The sequence below is a fragment of the Thalia democratica genome, chromosome 4 (genome assembly GCF_965202585.1).
Source record: "Thalia democratica chromosome 4, ktThaDemo2.hap1.1, whole genome shotgun sequence".
Taxonomy (NCBI): domain Eukaryota; kingdom Metazoa; phylum Chordata; class Thaliacea; order Salpida; family Salpidae; genus Thalia; species Thalia democratica.
The window spans coordinates 36,216,631-36,235,455 of record NC_139168.1 but is presented as its reverse complement, the minus strand read 5'-3'; the positions used below and the strand labels follow the sequence as shown (position 1 = coordinate 36,235,455).

Genomic DNA, 18,825 nt, shown 5'->3' with positions numbered 1-18,825 from the left:
CTCTTAATTTTTTCGGTAGTATACCAAGTTGCTAATTTTAAATACAGTTTCGTAATTATTTTACTTTTAAAAAAAATATTGTACAACTTTAAAAAATGAAACGGGCCTACGATGGACATGCATTTTTGTTTTAATAGTTTGGGAATTCAACTTTTGAAGGGTTGCCTACCCTAATCTAAGAATATTAGAAAAAAGTAGAAATTGTTCAACTTTGTATCAATAACTACTAATTTGTTTGAATTAAGTTTTATGATTTGTGTTGTTAAGTATAAATTTTCAGCGTTTAAAAACAAACTTTCAAGATAAAACTTAAAAGACATTAGAATAGTTGGACGATAGTTTTTAATAACTCTAAAGTTATTAACATTAGGCAAACAAAATCAACAGATATTTTAATAAAACTGATTTAAATATAATAATTACATTGCTTAAAATAAGTTTGAGTTTTGTGCTATCCCGATCCTTAAGACTATTTTTACTAATCTCTTATTTATTTTAGTATCATACACATTTAAAAAAATAATTTTAATATTTTAAATTTATATAAGTATTTTGAATACCCCTGACGTCCTAAAAAACTTTTTTTTTGTTTAAATATTCATTTTTAGTACACTTTAGAGTAATTTACAGTGAAAATTTTAAAAACCAAAATTCGATAATAAACGATTTACTACTACCGTTTTAGTTGATTTTTAGTAAAACTTGAAGTAAAACTAAATCTATCTGAGCTATGTTTTATAAGTTTAAGTATTTTGTAAGTACATTAAATAAAAATTTACTTAATACTTTAGTGTGCACAAAATTAACAGTGGTCTTTTTCTTTATTGGTCTACTATGAAGTTTTTAAAAATAAACACTTTAGAAGTTTTGTATGGTATAAAACTATAATCATTGTATTTCAGTTAGCTTATAACAAAATTTCCTCAAACTCTCGATTATGAAAAAAGAGGCCCTTGGCTCAAAATGAATAAAATTTTTGAGTGTAAATATATAAAGATTAAAAAGTAAGAGCTTAAAAAATATTGGTTTAAAATTGTATAAGAAAAAACAAATAAAGATAAATAAAGTTGCGTTGTAAGTTTAGGCCTCATGTATACAGAAACTATCGAACCTTATAACTTTGATATCTTATATATCTTAAGTTACTTTAAATTTTTTAAAGCTGTAAAAAGTTATTGGCTCAGATAAAAATTGTCCAAACAAGATCAACTTTTAAAAATCAATTCAGAATTATCTATGACTTTATTTAGTATTTAATTTTATAAATTACATTTAGAAATCAGACTAAATAAAACTGCCAGATTTACAACTATTTTTTTGTTCAAAATGAAAAACTTTTACTCTAGGTATTAACGGGTAATCAAGATTCTTTAATGAAAAATTGCTGAAAATTCTAATATGTTCCATATATTTTTCCCTAAATTTTCAAATTCCATTGTTTTTCATGATATTCAATAATCGTATGATTTTAAATGTAAAATTTCTAAATACATTATATATTAATTTCAAGACGGTTGCAAGACAATTAAATTTTTAACATTTCAAGTTCTAATAACTCTGAGTTATAGTAACTATCTCAATTTTTCAACTTTTTTTTACTTTCATAACATTTACTAATTGACTAATAGACATTTTGGTACATTCATATTTTATTAGTTCAAGTTATTATATATACTCAATTCCAATCAATTATTTATTACAGAATAAACTAACATAAAAAAATTACAAAAAACAAAGACAAATGTTTGAAACAGTGTGTTGTAGTTCATTAAGTTAATTTAAAAAACCGAAAAAAAAAAAACAAGACTGTTATCTAAGTCAAGAAACTTTAAGAGCGAATATAGTCTCGTACAAAACTCATTTGATAAATGCATAACAGCATAAGAGATCTATATGAAAACAATTTATAAGATAATCTCAAAATAATAAAATATAACTTATTTAAATGTAAATAAGTTAAGGTCCATAAAGTTAAAAAAAAACAAAACTATATAACTGACTAAATCATCATAACATATTTTTGATGCTCTTGAAAAACAGTAAAAATCTAAATAAATTGACAGTAAACACTAAACCTACAACTAGATTAAACCTAAAAAGGGTATCTTGAGAGTTGTGCAAATCATTAGCATAATGTAGCAAATCATATTTGCTGAGTCAGCAAAAAAGCTCTCTTTCATGTTATCTTTAATTTTAATCATTAAACTTTATTTTTTGATTTATTTTTAAAATGTTTGGGTAAGATAGGTTAGGGATAAAGAATAAATTTTTTTTTTAATTTAAGCTGTTAAAAAATTTGCTGATTCAGCTAATATGCTAATGATTTGCACAAACATCAAGCTACCTGTTTAAATCACACAACATTTAATTTGGCTTTAAAAATCTTATAAAATTAGTATAATTTGATCTACGTAAAAAATTAAATAAGTGCTTCATTAATGTTAGCTTATATTGTCTATTTAAGTACGCTTTAACAAGCAAAGCTAGAATCTGCAGCGAAATGAAAAACTTTATGTCAATCAAAAAGGCTTGATCAATTTTAACATCAAAAAATTCAATGTGCACATGTTTTAATTTGGCTTTCATTCAGACACTATATAATTGTTATAGACAAAATGTAGCAGCTAAAAATTTTTTTGAATTCACTATTAAAACATAACAAAACTTTAATTAAATCAAAGACTAAAAAAAAACTGTTTTCATTATTCTTGATTTCTGAAATTCAAATAAATACAACAAACATAATTTAACATTAGTATAAAAATCTTAAACACATATAAAAAATTTCAACAAATTTCAAGTATATTCTTATTATCAAAAATTCTAATTCCGGGAAACACCTAGTTCCGTCCTCGTAAAACTAATTGCAGTTTTCTGGAGGGGCAGGAGGTTTGAACGTGGGTGGAGGAGGAGTTTCAGGATCAGGAAAATCCCTTTGTTCCCTGGGAGGTGATTCAATCGGTTGAAGAGGAAGAGTTTTCGGAGGAAAGAGAAAGTCCTGATTGGCCGACCGATCTTGTTCCGCGTGGATGAGCATCGGAGTCGACGGAGTGGAACGGACTTCCGGTTTGCTGTCGTGCGGCGTCGCTTTCTTCCGCCATTGTGACGTAACTTTGCGCCAGCTGCGTCGAACGACGTTTTCCCGCGTAAAATTTTCTGGCGGTAGGTCTGACTGTTCTTCTGTTGAAAAAATATAATTTAATCTATCTTGAAATTTTTTAAATTCTACTTTTTTTAATACAAATTTAAATAGTTAAATGTGATCGATAATTGCCCAGATTAAATTCTAACTACAATAATTAAAAGTAATAATACATCTTTTAAATGTATTAAGATTAGTTTAATATAATTTAGAAAGTAACTATGCTCATTTACTTAATATAAACAAACTCAAGATATTTTTGTTGTTGTGTGTTAAAACTAAGTTTTGTTTTAAATTAATTCTTAAATATACTTACTTTATGAAACTCTACTAAAATTTGTATTTATATAATTTAGTTTTATAGATTTTGATTAGATTTGATATAACGTATTAAGATTTTAAATCCTAGAAAAATCAATACAGAAAATTTGTAAAATAAAACACTTTTTTATTCGTTTTTTTGTCATAAAACTTTTATTTTTTAAATTTTTTACAACATATTTTTATGAATATTGCAAAGAATGTTTCCTAGAGTATTGAGGTATTTATCTCAAAAAACGTAGAAGGAACAATATTGATAGTTATTGTGTTCACCGTTTTAGTTTTTAGTTTTTTTCCTTCCAAGCGAAACCATTGTATTATACAACTTTAACTGGCTATACCTCAAAATTTTGTTTAAATATTTAAAATCTGTAAAAAACAACTCTTGTCGCTTAATTAAAAATCTACAAAATAAGATGACACTGTGAAAAAGTTATTTCCCCTCCTCCTTATGCCCTTTAAATAAAAAGTTATACATAGTTTAGGACAACAGTTATTCCTTAATACTAAATTCTTTAACATTAACCACCTTAATGTTGCATATACTGTTTTGTATGTTAATGTAGATATTTAAACTTTAATAATTGTTTAATAGATGCCTTGCGATTAATCTCTGAACTTTGAGTAAGAAAATAAGTAAGTTTGATAAACTAGAATAAATTTATTAAAAAAATAACGAAATAAAAACAATAGTATTACAGAAAAAACAGTAATTTAAATATCATTCTATCTTTTCGTGGTATCACCTTTTTAGTCTACTTGAAAGCTTGTATTCAACAAACAAACGAACCTTTGTTTTACAGTCATCCAACAAATATATCATAAAGTTTTTTAAATGCAGGTTTAATCGATGATACCATGTATATGTATTTTTTTAACCTTTAATCTATTTTACTTTGGTTTTTATTTTGTTTATTTATTAGTATATGCCACTTAAAAATATACATGTTCTCGTTACTAGTTCTCGTTTAGAGATTTGTGGTCAAACGTAGTTAAGTCAAAATTTACTAAAAATTTATCAAGTAAAAAACTAATATTATATACAACAATCTTTTTTAATCTTTTCTCTTATAGCATTGTATTAAATTCAATTATCTTTAAATTAAACTACCAAAATTTTCTTCGAATGACGAAGATTTCCTAGGTTTCTTTTTCATTAGTTTGGCAAAAATGGATTTTTTTTCTTTTCCTGATGAACTTTTTTTCGATAAAGGTTTCCCACTTTTAGGTTCTATAAACAAAAGTAAAACATTTTATTTTATATCTTAGGATTTTTTTTTGAAAATAAGCTTGACAATATTACCAACCATATTTTATTTCATCAGATGGTCTTCTCTTGTCCAATTTATTTTTATCACTTTCAATACTGTTTGACACAACTACTACATCAAGATTCTTTTTTGCTGAAAATTGTTGAGTTTATTTAATTTAGTAGTTAACAAATCAGTTAGGAATATTTTACAAAAGTAAACAATCATTTATTTTACCGTTTTTCAATAACAAATTGATAGTATGTTAGTCAAAATCTAGGTTGTGAAATCAATTTAAAATGAGACTATCTTAGTATCAAACAAAAGCTGAACTTTTTAAAGATAAGATTGACTTAAATATATTTTCTAAGATGAACATGACACTTTTAGAAATATAGTCAAGAAATTATTTATAACATTTTTAAGTATTTATGCATCTCTTGTTAATGTAACATAGTTAAAATAGTTGGTCGATCGCTTGATTTGAAGGAAGAACAATACATTTTATTAACTAATAGCAATTTTTTAAACCGCACGACCGTCAACCACAATTCATGTGACATTTTGCCACCTGGTTTCGTCATCGCTGGGGCTTATCAGGAAGACATAGTAACGATGAATTTTGTAAACTAAACTTGATAAGTACTTTTGCACTGAAGTGTCAGTTTGTGGGTATGAGTCAGGAAAATGTGATGCAGCTCAATCATCACGACTCAACGTCTTTTTTGACATTGTCAGTTTTAATGTGAGATTATAGTCAACGGTTGTATTTTTTTATTTCATCAGCTACTAAATTAGTATTAATGTTTTAGGTCATTGATGACATAGCCAAGATATCATCCCATCGTCATAATTCTCAATTAAGTGAACTTCGTGATTATCAAAAACAACCCGTGGAACATTTTGCGATCTAGTTTCGTCCTCATTAGGAATCATCACTAATAATGTTAGGAAATGGAAAGTTTATATATCGAGATCATTTTTTAATTTACTTGAGTTAGATTTTCTATTAAATTTACTATCGTAAAATTTAGAGATTCTTTTTTTTCTAATTATTGCATGTATGCTTTTTGTCCAAAATTTATTGCTTAAATTCATTTACCTAAAAAATCTTGTTAACCAAAAATTTTTCAAAATGTTAAGAGCTTTATTTTTTTTCTAAAATTAAAGTTGGTAACTTTTTTTCCATACACAACTTGAACATTAAAGTTTTAATAGTTCCCTGTACCAGTGATTATTTGATTGTGCGCGATTGATTCCCATTGTTTTTTTTTTGGCAACTTCAGAAAATTTGATAAGTAGTGAAAATAATTTTTTTATAGGTCTTTATTTTATCTCATCAAAACAAGTTTTTTTTTTTTTTTACAAAAAGCATTGTATATCTCAAAACGAACATAACTCTACTGCTCATATATTTTGCTTAGCACTTTTACATTCCCTCCGATATTTTGATATTGAAGGAGAAAAATTACCCATTGAGCTAGCTAAAATACAACTTGATTTAAACTCATAACTAAAGGAAAAAATCTTAAAAATTAAGAATCACTTTTCTATGCAACTGTATACTTTTAACTAATTTTTTTCTACTATTTTAGATTTTAAAACATATAGCAAATAAAAAGTTAAGCTACTGAAGTAAGAATCTTGAGATATTGAACTTTTAAAGATAAAACTGTATATTTTAAAAGCTAACCGAAGTTTTCGACTATATTATTGGATCTGTTTTCATTGAAGGACTTTCTGGTAAGTGCAGATCTGACTGGTGGTATTGGTGCTATTTTTTTAGGTTTGTTTACTTCGTGTGTTGCCCTAAAAACATGATAAATGTAATATAATTTCAAATAACTTTACATCTACTTAACTTGTTTTTTCTTAAACTAACAATTTACAACTATTAAGTTTTACTTAGAAATTAGACTTTTTTATCATTAATATAATAAAAAACTAACCTGTAAGTATAAAGTTCCGCTTGCCTAGTAAGTCATTATAAAAAATATAAATATCCAGTTTTTAATGTTAAGCATAAAATTTTTGAAACATTATACTAACAGCAATTTTAATTTATTAAACAAAATTAAAAAACAAAACGAACTTTTTACTTTTAAAGCTTTTCAAAATCAATACAATTTAAAATCATGTATATCTAAAGACTTATGACTATAGACTTACTTATATTTTTTCTCAGGTAAAGTTGGCACTTGTAAGGTAACACAATTTTCTACTTTCACGTGTAAGGCATTGGCTGACAACTCGTCTAAAATAAAACTTGTTTCCTTAAATGATGGTCTCTTTTCTGCTTCCCAACTCCAGCCTGCCAGATTTGAATTAAAATAAACAGAAAAAATTACAGAAAAAAGTTAACACTTTAGATAACTTTTGATTAAATATATAATTTTTCTTAAATATACTTTTGCGGTAATAGCAAAACATATAAACATATCATAAAAATATAACTTTTCAACTCGTAAAAATATTCTTCTGAATAAAGATTAACAACAATTATTGTGAAAAGCAATAAACTTTTACTGTTTTCAAATTAAAACAACAGACTAAATTAACATTAATATTTTATTGCTTTTCACAATAATTATTTTTAATCTTTTTTTAGAAGAATATTTTTATGATTTAAAAATTAAACTTTATTGATACATTTATATGTTTTGCTATTACCGATAAAACATATTCAAAAAAAGTTTAATCCAGTGTATTCTAAAGTGTTCACTTTTTTTTCTGTAATTTTGAAATTAAAATTTTGATTAACCTCATAATTAATATTATTTCAGTTTTTTAAGTTTTTTATAATGTTTAGAGTATTTTTAACCTATAAAAACAAATTTAAAACATTACTAGAGTAATTTTTATTATAAATCTATATATATACTTAATAGTCTATGAAGAGAACTATATTTTCTAGTCTAGATAGTCTATATTTAGATAATCAATTAATATTATGTAATAATTTTTTAAATAGTAAGCTGAGTACTCGAAAATCGCATTTTTTATAAGCACCCTACTGTGCACGAATAAATATTTCGACAAACTATTCAATAAGTTACTAAGAATAAAGATAAACAAGAATTTGTTATTTTTTTCACTTTGAAACTACAAATAAATTGTATTAATAAAACAAGTTAAAGAGTTTAGTTCATAGAAACAACACGAAATTTAAATAAATAATACTACCACATGTTAAAATATGATTCTTTATAAAATTTACTACTTTAATATTGTTTTAACTATAAAACTAAATACCTTAAACAATCCTTGTTGATTAAAAACTGCTTGTCTCTCCAACTTTGTAAGTTAGTACAAAAAATAATTATTTTTTCAACTATAAACATACAACTAAACGCACATTTAAGCATAAGATCATAAAAATTGGACGGGCAGTTTTCAGGTTTTTCCATTCGGTACCCGCTCTCCAGTTTGTCGTATATTTGAGTGAGCTCCACTCCAGCGTACGGAGACAATCCATGCGTGCAAACCTCCCATAGTAACACTCCGAATGCTGTTTGTATTAAATATTGCACGTCGTAATTTTATTTTAAAGCAGTTTTGTTTTTTAAACCAATTTTTAATGAGATAACCTTAAAGAAAAGTTAGTTTAGTTCGTATATAAAACAAATGCAATTTTTATTTTAAGGGGTGTAAAAGTTTGATACCTAAAAGGCATTTTCATACTTTAATCAGATTCTTTACTTATTCTCTTTAAAACTTTATTTTTAATTATAAAATTGTTTTGGTCTTTATTTATTCAATTTAGAAAATTTATGCATTTTAAGCATCATGTTTTTATATATTATTCTTTGAATGAACTTTTATATTTAAAACATTATGCTCTTCACAGCAGCAGGTAACAAAAATGCCATTAAGAATAAAACAGAATAGGCGTTTATTAATTTAACTATTTTAACTTAAAGTTATTATAACTTGAAGTAGTTTAAATTAAGTTGAAACATTTACGAAAAGTTACTTTTTATAACTTATATCAAACACTTAATAAGATTATTAGTTATAAACTAAAACTTTTCAAGTCGCTAAAATAAAAACTACAAAAATTATATACTAATATTTAACTATTCAAAATATAAATTTAAGTGTTTGTTAACAACAGATCGTAGTGAAACAAGTTCACTGGAATATATAATAATAACAAATTATACAGTATCCTTCTTTTATTATACCGACATATGTTTCTGTGTGTTAACGGATTAACATACTTCAACTCGGCTCTATAAAAAAATAAATACTGTAAGGAAGGAATAGAAGCTAAAGTAGGTGTATACATGTGTTCATTAAAATAAGAATAATTGCTACAGATTTTTAGAGGTTAATGGTTAGTAATAGGTAAAATACTTAATGTTTAATCTGTGTTACATAACTATATAATATTTGTAACTATAAAGTCTAAATTAAATAAAGTAAACTAAAATACACAATAAAATTATAAACATAATATAAACTACGTACATGAAATGGAAGGAAAAACTAATTCAAATTTATTTGCCGGTTGCTAATGATTGAAAAAAACATATCTAATAATTACGTCACAATATATATGAACATTAGGATTAGCTATTCAATTTATACTATAAAGTTAGATAATTCATTCTTTATGTCTGAAAAAGGAGTAATGCGCTTTAATTTGAAAAGTAATATGTGATCTATTGTGAATAAAAAGTAAAACAACAAACATTAATTATTGAATCAATAAATTTAACAACAGTAAAGGCAATAAAAGCCACAGGAACTTGGTACAATGCTATTAAATGTTTATAATGATTAAATCTAAAATATAACAAAATTAAAGTTAGATGCAATTAGGAAGCAGATTGAGTTTAAATTTAAAAATCAAAAACTAAAGAAAACAAAGTACAAAAAAAAAACTTGTTATTAAGCTTACAAAGCCCTGACCGATAATTAAGTAACAGCGAGATACATAAAACCACGACTTAAACTGCATATATATATAATAATCTTTAAGAAAGTAATCTATAATAATTAATCTATAATAATGTAAACTATAACACAGTTTAATTATTAAATATTTAAAATATCTGTATAAGATCTTTAATTTAAATATCCGACTGCTCCTTTATAAAACAATAATTAATTGTTTTGATAATTATGTATAAAATATATGCAGTTTCAGTCATTGTGGTTTTATGTTTTAGTTTACTTTATTTAATTTCAAATAATTACAAATATTATATAATTTTATAACAGTCGGATTAAACATTAAATCTATAGCAATTATTTTTATTTTAATTAACACACGTGTACACCTACTTAAGCTTCTATTCCTTCCTTACAGTATTTATTTTTATACAGAGCCGAGTTGAAGTGTGTTAATCCGTTAACACACTGAAACATATGTGGGTATAATAAAAGAAGGATACTGTATAATTTGTTATTATTATACTAATAGTTAGTTTTTTAATTTTATTTATATAGCAAATCAACTTTTATATATAAAGATAAATATAGTTATAAGTACTAAAACGAAGATTAGTCGTTACAAAAACAGATATGCATTTCAGACATCCAAAAATAAAAAGGTATTAATTCATGCTCAAAAATATATATTCTAATTTCATACCATCACAAAAATGTAATTTTAACTATATTTAAGTACTTCTCTACTTTACAAAAAGCTCTTACAACAAACACAAAAAATACTTTGTTATCCTTAACAAAACCCAAAACACGGAACAAAAAACTTTTGTTAATTGAAAAGTAAACAAAAACAATGTACTAAAACAGATACCGTACAAAAACGACAAATAAAAATAACAAGCAAACTGAAAACATTGAAAAATTCAGAAACAGAAACTTTACGAAAAACTTACCTGCTCTATGTTTTCCACAACTGTTTTTAATAGAATATAGTAACAACTAAAGTGAATAAAAGTAAGACAGTTTTTTCAACTTAGTTAAAAAGTGAAAACAGTTTTAAAGACAAACTAGTTTATCTTTTGATGTTATATGTTAAGTTTGATCAATAAATATTTTAATAAACTAACAAGATTAAACTTAAAGAAAACTACTAAATTAAGTATTTTTATTTAAAAAAACAAAAAGACTGTTATTGTTTAATGAGTATCAAGATAACTATCTAAACTTTTAGTTTTTTAAACGTAAAAAATAGTATTTAACATTGCTCAAATCTTAATAAAAGTATTTCTTATTAGACTGTTGATAAACTAATAATTTTATAGTACATATCTTTTTTTTGCAATTATGCAAAATGAATTTCAAATTTAGTCAATTTTGTAAATTTAATTAAAACTTTAACCTTCGTTTGGATCGATTTCATCCAATTTCATATAACTTTAATTAAAAAAATATCATTTTAAATCTAACAATCATAAATGTTAGTCTAAATATTTCAATTTTAGTTAGATGAAAAACTTTGAACACTCTAATGTATATTTTAATTAAAATAATTGTTAAACTTCGTTACAAAATTTAAAAAATAAATCAATAAAACTCACACCAAACATCAGACTTGGTTGAGAAACGGTTGTAAGCAAGTCCCTCGGGTGCGGTCCACTTTATGGGAAACTTGGTGCCTTGTTTCGCCATGTAATCGTCCAAATCGGACGTGACCAGCCGCGAAAGACCAAAGTCGGCAACTTTGATCACGTGGTTGTCCTCGACCAAGCAATTTCGCGCCGCCAGGTCCCTGGGCAAAAAGCAGTTTTGATGATACAAATACCTTGATGATTTTTGTTTAATAATTTTATTTAAGTCTAAGAAGTATTTGTCTGACGGATTTAGTTTGAATAATTTTGAAGACTTTCAAACATTTTTATTTTTTTTTTATTATAAATTTGTAGACTTTTGTAGAACTAGTGCCGTGGAGGATAAAATACGGTTTAAAAACTTAAATTTGATAAATATAAATCTATATACAGCATTTAGAAATGCTATTGGTTTATCGTTATTTAATTAAAATAAAAGAGATAAAATTAATGAGATTAAATACCAGGTAAAAATAAATTCAAAACTTTTATAGTTAAAAAATTTACAACTCTTTTAGAAATTATGATTTGGATGAGTTAGTATTTCTAGGTACTAGTGTAAGCAAGGAACAGTAATAGGATACTAGATAAAAGTAAAAATTTAAATATCATGTTAGAGAACGATAAAATTTTTAAAGTATAAAAAATATATTACTTGGAATTATTCAAAAATTCTATGTATACTTTTTTACTTTGACCGAAGTATATATAATTAATATAATCACTAAACTAGCTTTTTTACACTATAAAATAACATTCTTATAGGTTGCAATGTTTTTGTTTAAAAATTCTTTTTAAATTAAACTTTAATCAAGTTTTAAGAACGAAAAATTATAGATGTACAGATAAATGTTTATGAAAACTATCTAAAGTATAGCAAATCATACTTTTCACAAAGTTTAAAAATCATTTTAATGTTTTTGACAAAACTAAAACATAAGATGCATTTGTAAAACTTACAATTACATTGTAATAATTTCTAAGTAAAAATTCATAACTTGTTATACTCAAAAATTAAAAATAAATACTTAAAACTAGTACTTCATAATTTAAATAAATAAGTTCATCAAACAGAATACTACTATTAAAGTAGTCACTTAAAAAAACTAAAAACATTTTCAATCTTTCCTATGAAAACTTACCTGTGAATGTACTTTCTTGATTCCAGATATTCCATGGCGCTGCAAATTTGTCTTGCCATGTGATACTTGGTGAGCAAGTTCACCTCACCAACCACCTTCCTCCGCAAGTACTCCAACAAGTTCCCTTCACTCATGAACTCCGTCACTATGTAAAACGGAGGCTCTCTCGTGCACACGCCTGTTACGTATAACTTTAAGTGTTGCGTCATAAAAACAGTTAATATTCTAATGAATAAAAAATACTGCTTATATATATATATATATATGGGGTTGGCAATTTTATAAAAGACAAAGTCAGCCATAAATTACCTGAAACTAGTCTAAGTTATCCTAAATTTATGAGAATTTTTTTTTTTAATGAAGAAAAAATAAAACTATTGTTAATCAGGCTTGACTACTTCGAGATATAATTGTATTACCAAAGAAACTTGTTACCTAGAAGAAATAAATACTACTTTTAATAAAAAAATTCAAAGTCTTAAAAACTAGCAAAAAACTTCAAGCTAACCTGAGTGTTTGGTAATTCTGATATATTTCATTCAAAAAAGTTTATAATTATAACCTTAAGTTTTTATTTAATTTATTATTATATTTATGATAAAACTTTAATGATTATAAATGAAATTATCTACCCTTAATTTCGAAATGTTGATTATCGTTACATTTTTAGGCTAATATTTTAAAGACTTAAATTCTAAATACATTACACTTTTTTTGACGGACCATAAATTTATTAAACATGGCTATGAACATTTTGTAGCTTCGTGTATAGCTTTTTTTATTAAACAGTTGAGTAAAGTTTTGAAAACCTAATTTTTAACTACAAAACATTGATATTTGACGTAAGTGTACTTCAACCTGTATTAGTAGATAACTTCAAATACTTTTTCTAATTAAGAGTTTTCAAAGCTTTAAAAATATTTTTCGTGACAGAGAACATAACTACTTACACTTTTATTTAATTTTAAATTGTATATGATTTAAAAATTATTTGGTATTTTTAGCACTCTTAAACAAGATATAAAATAATTCAAATTTTTCTTAAAAAACAACAGTAGTACTAAAAAATTAAGTTTAGATGTAAATTATTTTACTCAAAACTCTTTAACTAACCGAGAAGTTGAACAAGATTTGGATGTTTAATTGATTTGAGAATTGCTGTTTCTTTAAGAAACTCTTCCAACGTGTTGCTCGTGTCAGCACTACGAAGAGTTTTAACAGCTACTATTTTGTTGTACCTATAAAATACTTAGGTTTCTTCGGTTATAATACTCAAAGACAAAAATACACACAAGTTAAAGAGAGCAATGATTTTATGTATTAGATAGCACTTAACTTTTATTCTGCTTCCACATCTTGCACAATACTACCAATATTTGAATTTTATAAATTACAGTCTTATAAGTATGTTCTGTTTAATAAACAGAGTTCTGACAATATGTGATTTTGTAGCTTTACTTTTATGAGCTATTTTCATTAAAACCAACTGTTTTGTTTTACTCAATCAAGTTTTTGCTACAAAAACTTAAGTTAAAAAAAATAAACTAAAACTTATGTTTTACCATTAAAATAGTTTTATTTTTTTGAATGTTAATTCATTAACTTATGATCTCTTTTTTGAGTGAATATTATTTTAAACAAAATTTTAAAATACTGGAAGTAATAGTTCAATTCACATAAAATTGTTTTATAGAAATATCAACAAAAAACATTGGCAAAAGTCAGCAGAGCAGAAGCCTGGACTTTCGTTTGCCGTGAGACAAGCTCAAGTTTTACATAGGGTTGATCACGCCAATTCGATCATCAGACCACAAGTTTCGGTAGACTGAGACCAGTTTCGTCCTTATTAGGACTCATCAGTCAGTTATAACCGAAAAACTTGCAGTTGTCAATCTACAAACGGTTTATCATGCTTTCACATGAAGCAACCATTTGCTAGCAATGATCAGTGACGTCAGCATTGTGGTTTGCCGTGCAACGTTTAAAACATTGTCCACTAGGCAAGACATCTGGTACGCTCGTTTTAGTAAGATCAACAAAAAACATCGGCGAAAGTCAGCAGAGCAGAAGCCTGGACTTTCGTTTGCCGTGAGACTAGCTCAAGTTTAACAATAGGGTTGATCACGCCAATTCGATCATCAGACCACAAGTTAATAGAAATAATAATAATAATAATAATCATAGTTTGAAAGTTGAAAAAACATCTTTTTTGGAGCTTAAAGTGTTTTAATTACTAACTAGAATCTCAAATTTAATATTTCAATACATTCAAATTGTAAATAATGTATTTGTTAAGCATCTAAACTTGATTAAAGTTTAAAATTTTCAATGTTAAGTAATCAAAGTTTTTCCAACTGTTATGTTATTTTGACAGTTTAAGCTTAAAATGTTATCCATTTTTATTTTAGACACCCAATTATCTTACTAAAAAGCTTAGGTCAAAAATAATTTACTATAATTTTAACTAATTATGCAAGTTGTTGTTTTAAGTGTTATACTCAAATTGTGCATTTTATGTTTTTTTTTTTCCAAGAATATAACACCTTCAATGTAATGGACCTTAAAGCTTTCAAAGACAGTTATCAACTATAATCCCCATTAAAAAACAAAATTGCAGTACATTAAAAACCCACTTGATCCACTTAGCTTCATACACATCACCGTACTGGCCCCCTCCGAGTTTGTGCATCATCCTCATCTCACTCCTGTCAAGTTCCCACTCATCCGCTGATGTTGGTGACATGCTGTACATCTGTGTTAACCAAAAACATTGTATGAAATTTATTGATAAAATGAATGGAAACTATTAAGACTCTATAAAACATTAACTAATGTTTTTACAAATCTATTTTATTTTTTACCTATTTTTTTTTTACTTAATTTAAATTGTATAAGTTATTTTGTACCGTTGGTTTCTCTGCTTTAGTAGCAGGATAGAGCAGTACAGAGCAGAGTCCATCTGAAGTGTGCGAGTGATGGTGAATTAGCTCTGGTAGCGTGCTAAACTTGTGGACGGATGATATAAAGTACTGTAATTAAAGTTAGATTTCTTTGAAGAAAAGATAATTTAATAAAAATTTTCAAGTTAAAAATATTAACTGTAAGGCATGTATGTATGTTAATTCATAGTTTTATGGTAATTACTTAAATTTTTTTGATAGTACATGGTACAATGAAAACAATGCTTGTTTTTTGTACTTTTAGTACAGTTAAATTTTTGTATATCTAATATATGGATAAAATGTTGTTCCATCTTAAATATGTATATATAGTGCACAAAATTTAAAAAAAAAGTACTTCAAAGTAGATATCAATATTGGTTTTACATAATTTACATATATATTTTATTAAGTTTTGTATTACAGTGCTTCCTTTACTATCCAGCCATGTTGGGCAAACTTTTTTGTAAATAAGGCCAGATTAGCCTTTAACTGGATAAGAACAAAAATGATTTTTTTTTGAAATAATCTGTACAATCTGTATAACTGTACTTATATTGTATAATGCATATAATAAAACATAAACTAAGTTTTCTGTTAATTTAGTTTGTTTTAACCGTCTTTAACAAACCAAATTATTGAAAAAGACAATAAATTAATGAAAATAAACTTTGATAAAGTTTTAAATTAAATTAACAAAAACAAATTACATTGTAAAACAGTATAACTAATATCAAACTCTTTCTGAAAAAAGAAAAAATGGAGGTATGTTTGACAGAGCTTTCTCGTTTCTTAGCAGAAAACTCATTGAACTGGATGAGACTTGACACACTTTCTAGTGTGGCTTCTGGTTGACCACAATAGTAAGCTAATAATTATCAGGGTTGCCAAATGTTTTTTAAAAAAGCTCTTTCGATTTTTTTGAATTTCTTTTAGGTTTTTGAAAAACAAGTTTTTTGGTTTATTTTTAGTATAAAATTTAACTTTGATTTAAAAAAACTGTCTTTTGTATAATCTAATTCAAAAGATAATGTAAACAGGGTTACCAAATGTTTTTTATAAATTTCTTCCAGGTTTTCTGAATTCCTTCCAGATTTTTAAAAACAAGTTCTTCAATCTGGTTTAGTATAAAAATAAACTTAATTTAAAAAAAAACTGTCTCCGATAGTAAAACAACATTGAAAAGATACTGTAAAGCTAACTTTAAATGTGAGTTTTCATGAAAAAAAAAAATTAAATGATACCAAAATTGTTTTTATCTTTATAACATATTATTTGTAACTGATCAAAATTATGCTATTTTACATGTAAAAATAGTTGAAAATTCCAGGTTTTTCAAGATTTTTAAAGGATTTGTGTTTGAATTTTTAGGTTTTTCTAGTTCTTTTTTTCCTAATCTCTCAAACTCTAGGATTTTCCAAGCTTTTTTGTTTTAAATTGTCAAATTCCCAATTTTTCAGGATTCCAGGTTTTTTTGTAACCTTGAATAATCTATTGTCTGCATGACTCCAGTGTGAAATAATGTAAACTTTCTGGACTGGGCAACATCATTTTTGCCATACCAGTTAAGAAAAAAGGTAATTTTATCTGGTTTGTTTTTGCACTTATTGCTAAGGTATGTCCTAACAACATTTTAAAATACAATCCAGTTTCATCACAATTAAAAGTTTGATGTTTGGAGAAGCCCTCAGTTTTATATTCTCATATTTGTTATAGAGCAAAAACATTGAATTACAACAATAAGTTTAAACTCTTTTTGAATTATTACCTAACTTAAACTGTTTGCTTAGTTATTGAAGTCAAATTAGACATGTATTTATAGTAAAAACTGATTTTTGCTGAATTAAATAAACTAACTACTCAAATGAAACCAGATGGATTCGCGAGGAAATGGATAAGTGAGGACTGAATAAGCAAAAAAGCACTGTATTACCTAAATAATAATCAAGGTTTTTCTCTAATTGTAATCATCTTTTGAACTAATTTATATTTCTTAATCAAGTATATTTTAAAACTTTTAAATGTACCTGTTAAAAACTTTTGTAGTTTGTTGTTAATAAACAAACTATTTAACAGCAGAATCAAAATGTATGTAGGTTTTTATTTAGTATTTAGATGTTAATAAAAAAGTCAAATAACTCTTGTAAGTTAAAAAAAAATTACTAAATGCCATAAAAAAGTATACCAACTTACCAATAGATTAAATATATTACTACATACTATAATAAACTAGCTTTGATTTGACAAAAAAATATAGTTAAACTTCTAACAAAACAGATTTCATGACAAACTTTTTGGTCAGAGTCTTGTCTAATGTGGTAGTGATAAATTGTAGCTTCATACCTCACTGAAACTGAGTACTCACCAGGCTTACTTTCACTATCTCTTAGCTGTGTATTTGTTCAAAAAAATCTTTTTTAATCTGTAGCACATCTTAATTTTGCATAAAATCACAAAAAAAAACTACCAACAAGTCTAAGTCCGTTAAGCATTAAAAACTATTATAATGAGCTTTACTTGAATGATTAAACTTAACTATAATAAACTACAGTATTGCCTTAAAGGCTAACATTAAGATATAAAAAAATGTGTTAAATTAATTTTCTTATACATTTAAGAAATCCAATTTTAAAAATAAAATCTCAACTAAATACCAGAAAACTCCCGTTGATACCACTAGCAAGCAAATACTCAGCAGCAATTCTGCTGATGGAACCGTGATACCACAGGTGCATATGAAGGCTGGTTGCAGGTGTCAGATAGCTTGAAGGAACCCAGCCCTGGCACCCAACTGGTGACTCCCAGTCATTCTCAATGTTGCTCAACTTTAACATTAGAACCTCACACCATTCAGAAGAATTATTGTATCTCAGTACTTTCAATTGACACCCTTTAAATTTAAATTGTAATTAGGTTAAATATTTTAAAATTAAGAATATTATTTCTTTAGCTTGGCCTGAAATGAACAAGTAGGTAACTACTTAATGAAAATTTTTAAAAATAAATAAAAACTACTACAGTAAAACATTTATTTTAAATCTTAAGTTGAATATTTGAGTAAACCAAAATTTTTAATTTGTGTTTTGAAATAAATATATCTCATTGAGCAGTTCCTTGCATTTATCAAACTTAACATACTAGAAACCTTTTTGCATGTTAAGTTGGTTATCCTCATTTGGTTCAAACTTGTACAGAGCTACAAATATATCATCTTCTGAGTTCATTTTTGAAAGTTATTTTATTTAGTTAGTCTTTATCTGTGAGGGCACTTACTTTTAGTGATAAGAACATTGTTGCTGAAGTTAACTAAGCATACCAAACAAAATATTTTAGTATTTTTCAGCAAAATCTCCTTTTGTACATATTAAAATATTATTCTACATTAATTTAGCAAGGTTTTTAAATGTTTGTTAATACTAGTTTATAGTTCTTAATTCCTTACTTGTTTGTACTGTGGTGTGTCATACAGACTCGTTACATTGAAAACTGTGAAATATGTATATGATA

At 25.7% G+C, this 18,825-nt stretch overlaps 1 protein-coding gene across 3 annotated transcripts; it reads right to left on the bottom strand.

Moving 5' to 3' along the window:
- Positions 1-1,973: 1,973 nt before the first annotated feature.
- Positions 1,974-18,577, bottom strand: LOC145833992 (tyrosine-protein kinase ABL1-like). 3 transcript variants are annotated; one of them, XM_082941290.1, is made up of 14 exons: positions 18,464-18,577; positions 17,973-18,208; positions 17,610-17,708; positions 15,286-15,408; positions 15,013-15,131; positions 13,493-13,617; positions 12,380-12,557; positions 11,208-11,398; positions 8,069-8,221; positions 6,883-7,024; positions 6,407-6,522; positions 4,771-4,866; positions 4,575-4,694; positions 1,974-3,180 (listed from the first exon to the last, which is right to left on the bottom strand). In XM_082941290.1, the coding sequence occupies exons 1-14, from the start codon at positions 18,540-18,542 to the stop codon at positions 2,861-2,863; spliced, it is 2,097 nt and encodes a 698-aa protein (XP_082797416.1). In that variant the 5' UTR covers positions 18,543-18,577; the 3' UTR covers positions 1,974-2,860. The 3 variants fall into 3 exon arrangements, with proteins under 3 accessions (XP_082797416.1, XP_082797417.1, XP_082797418.1); XM_082941291.1 differs by lacking the exon at positions 17,610-17,708; XM_082941292.1 differs by lacking the exons at positions 15,286-15,408; positions 17,610-17,708.
- Between the last annotated feature and the right edge of the window lie 248 nt (positions 18,578-18,825).

What these genes read in the sequence shown, in the direction of transcription:
- LOC145833992 (XM_082941290.1), bottom strand. Translation starts at nt 18,542, where the DNA reads ATGAACTCAGAAGATGATATATTTGTAGCTCTGTACAAGTTTGAACCA. An exon ending in CCAACTTAACATGCAAAAAG is followed by an intron (nt 18,209 to 18,463) that starts GTTTCTAGTATG and finishes TTAAATTTAAAG; the next exon opens with GGTGTCAATTGAAAGTACTG. An exon ending in ATCTGATGAAATAAAATATG is followed by an intron (nt 4,695 to 4,770) that starts GTTGGTAATATT and finishes TTTTGTTTATAG; the next exon opens with AACCTAAAAGTGGGAAACCT.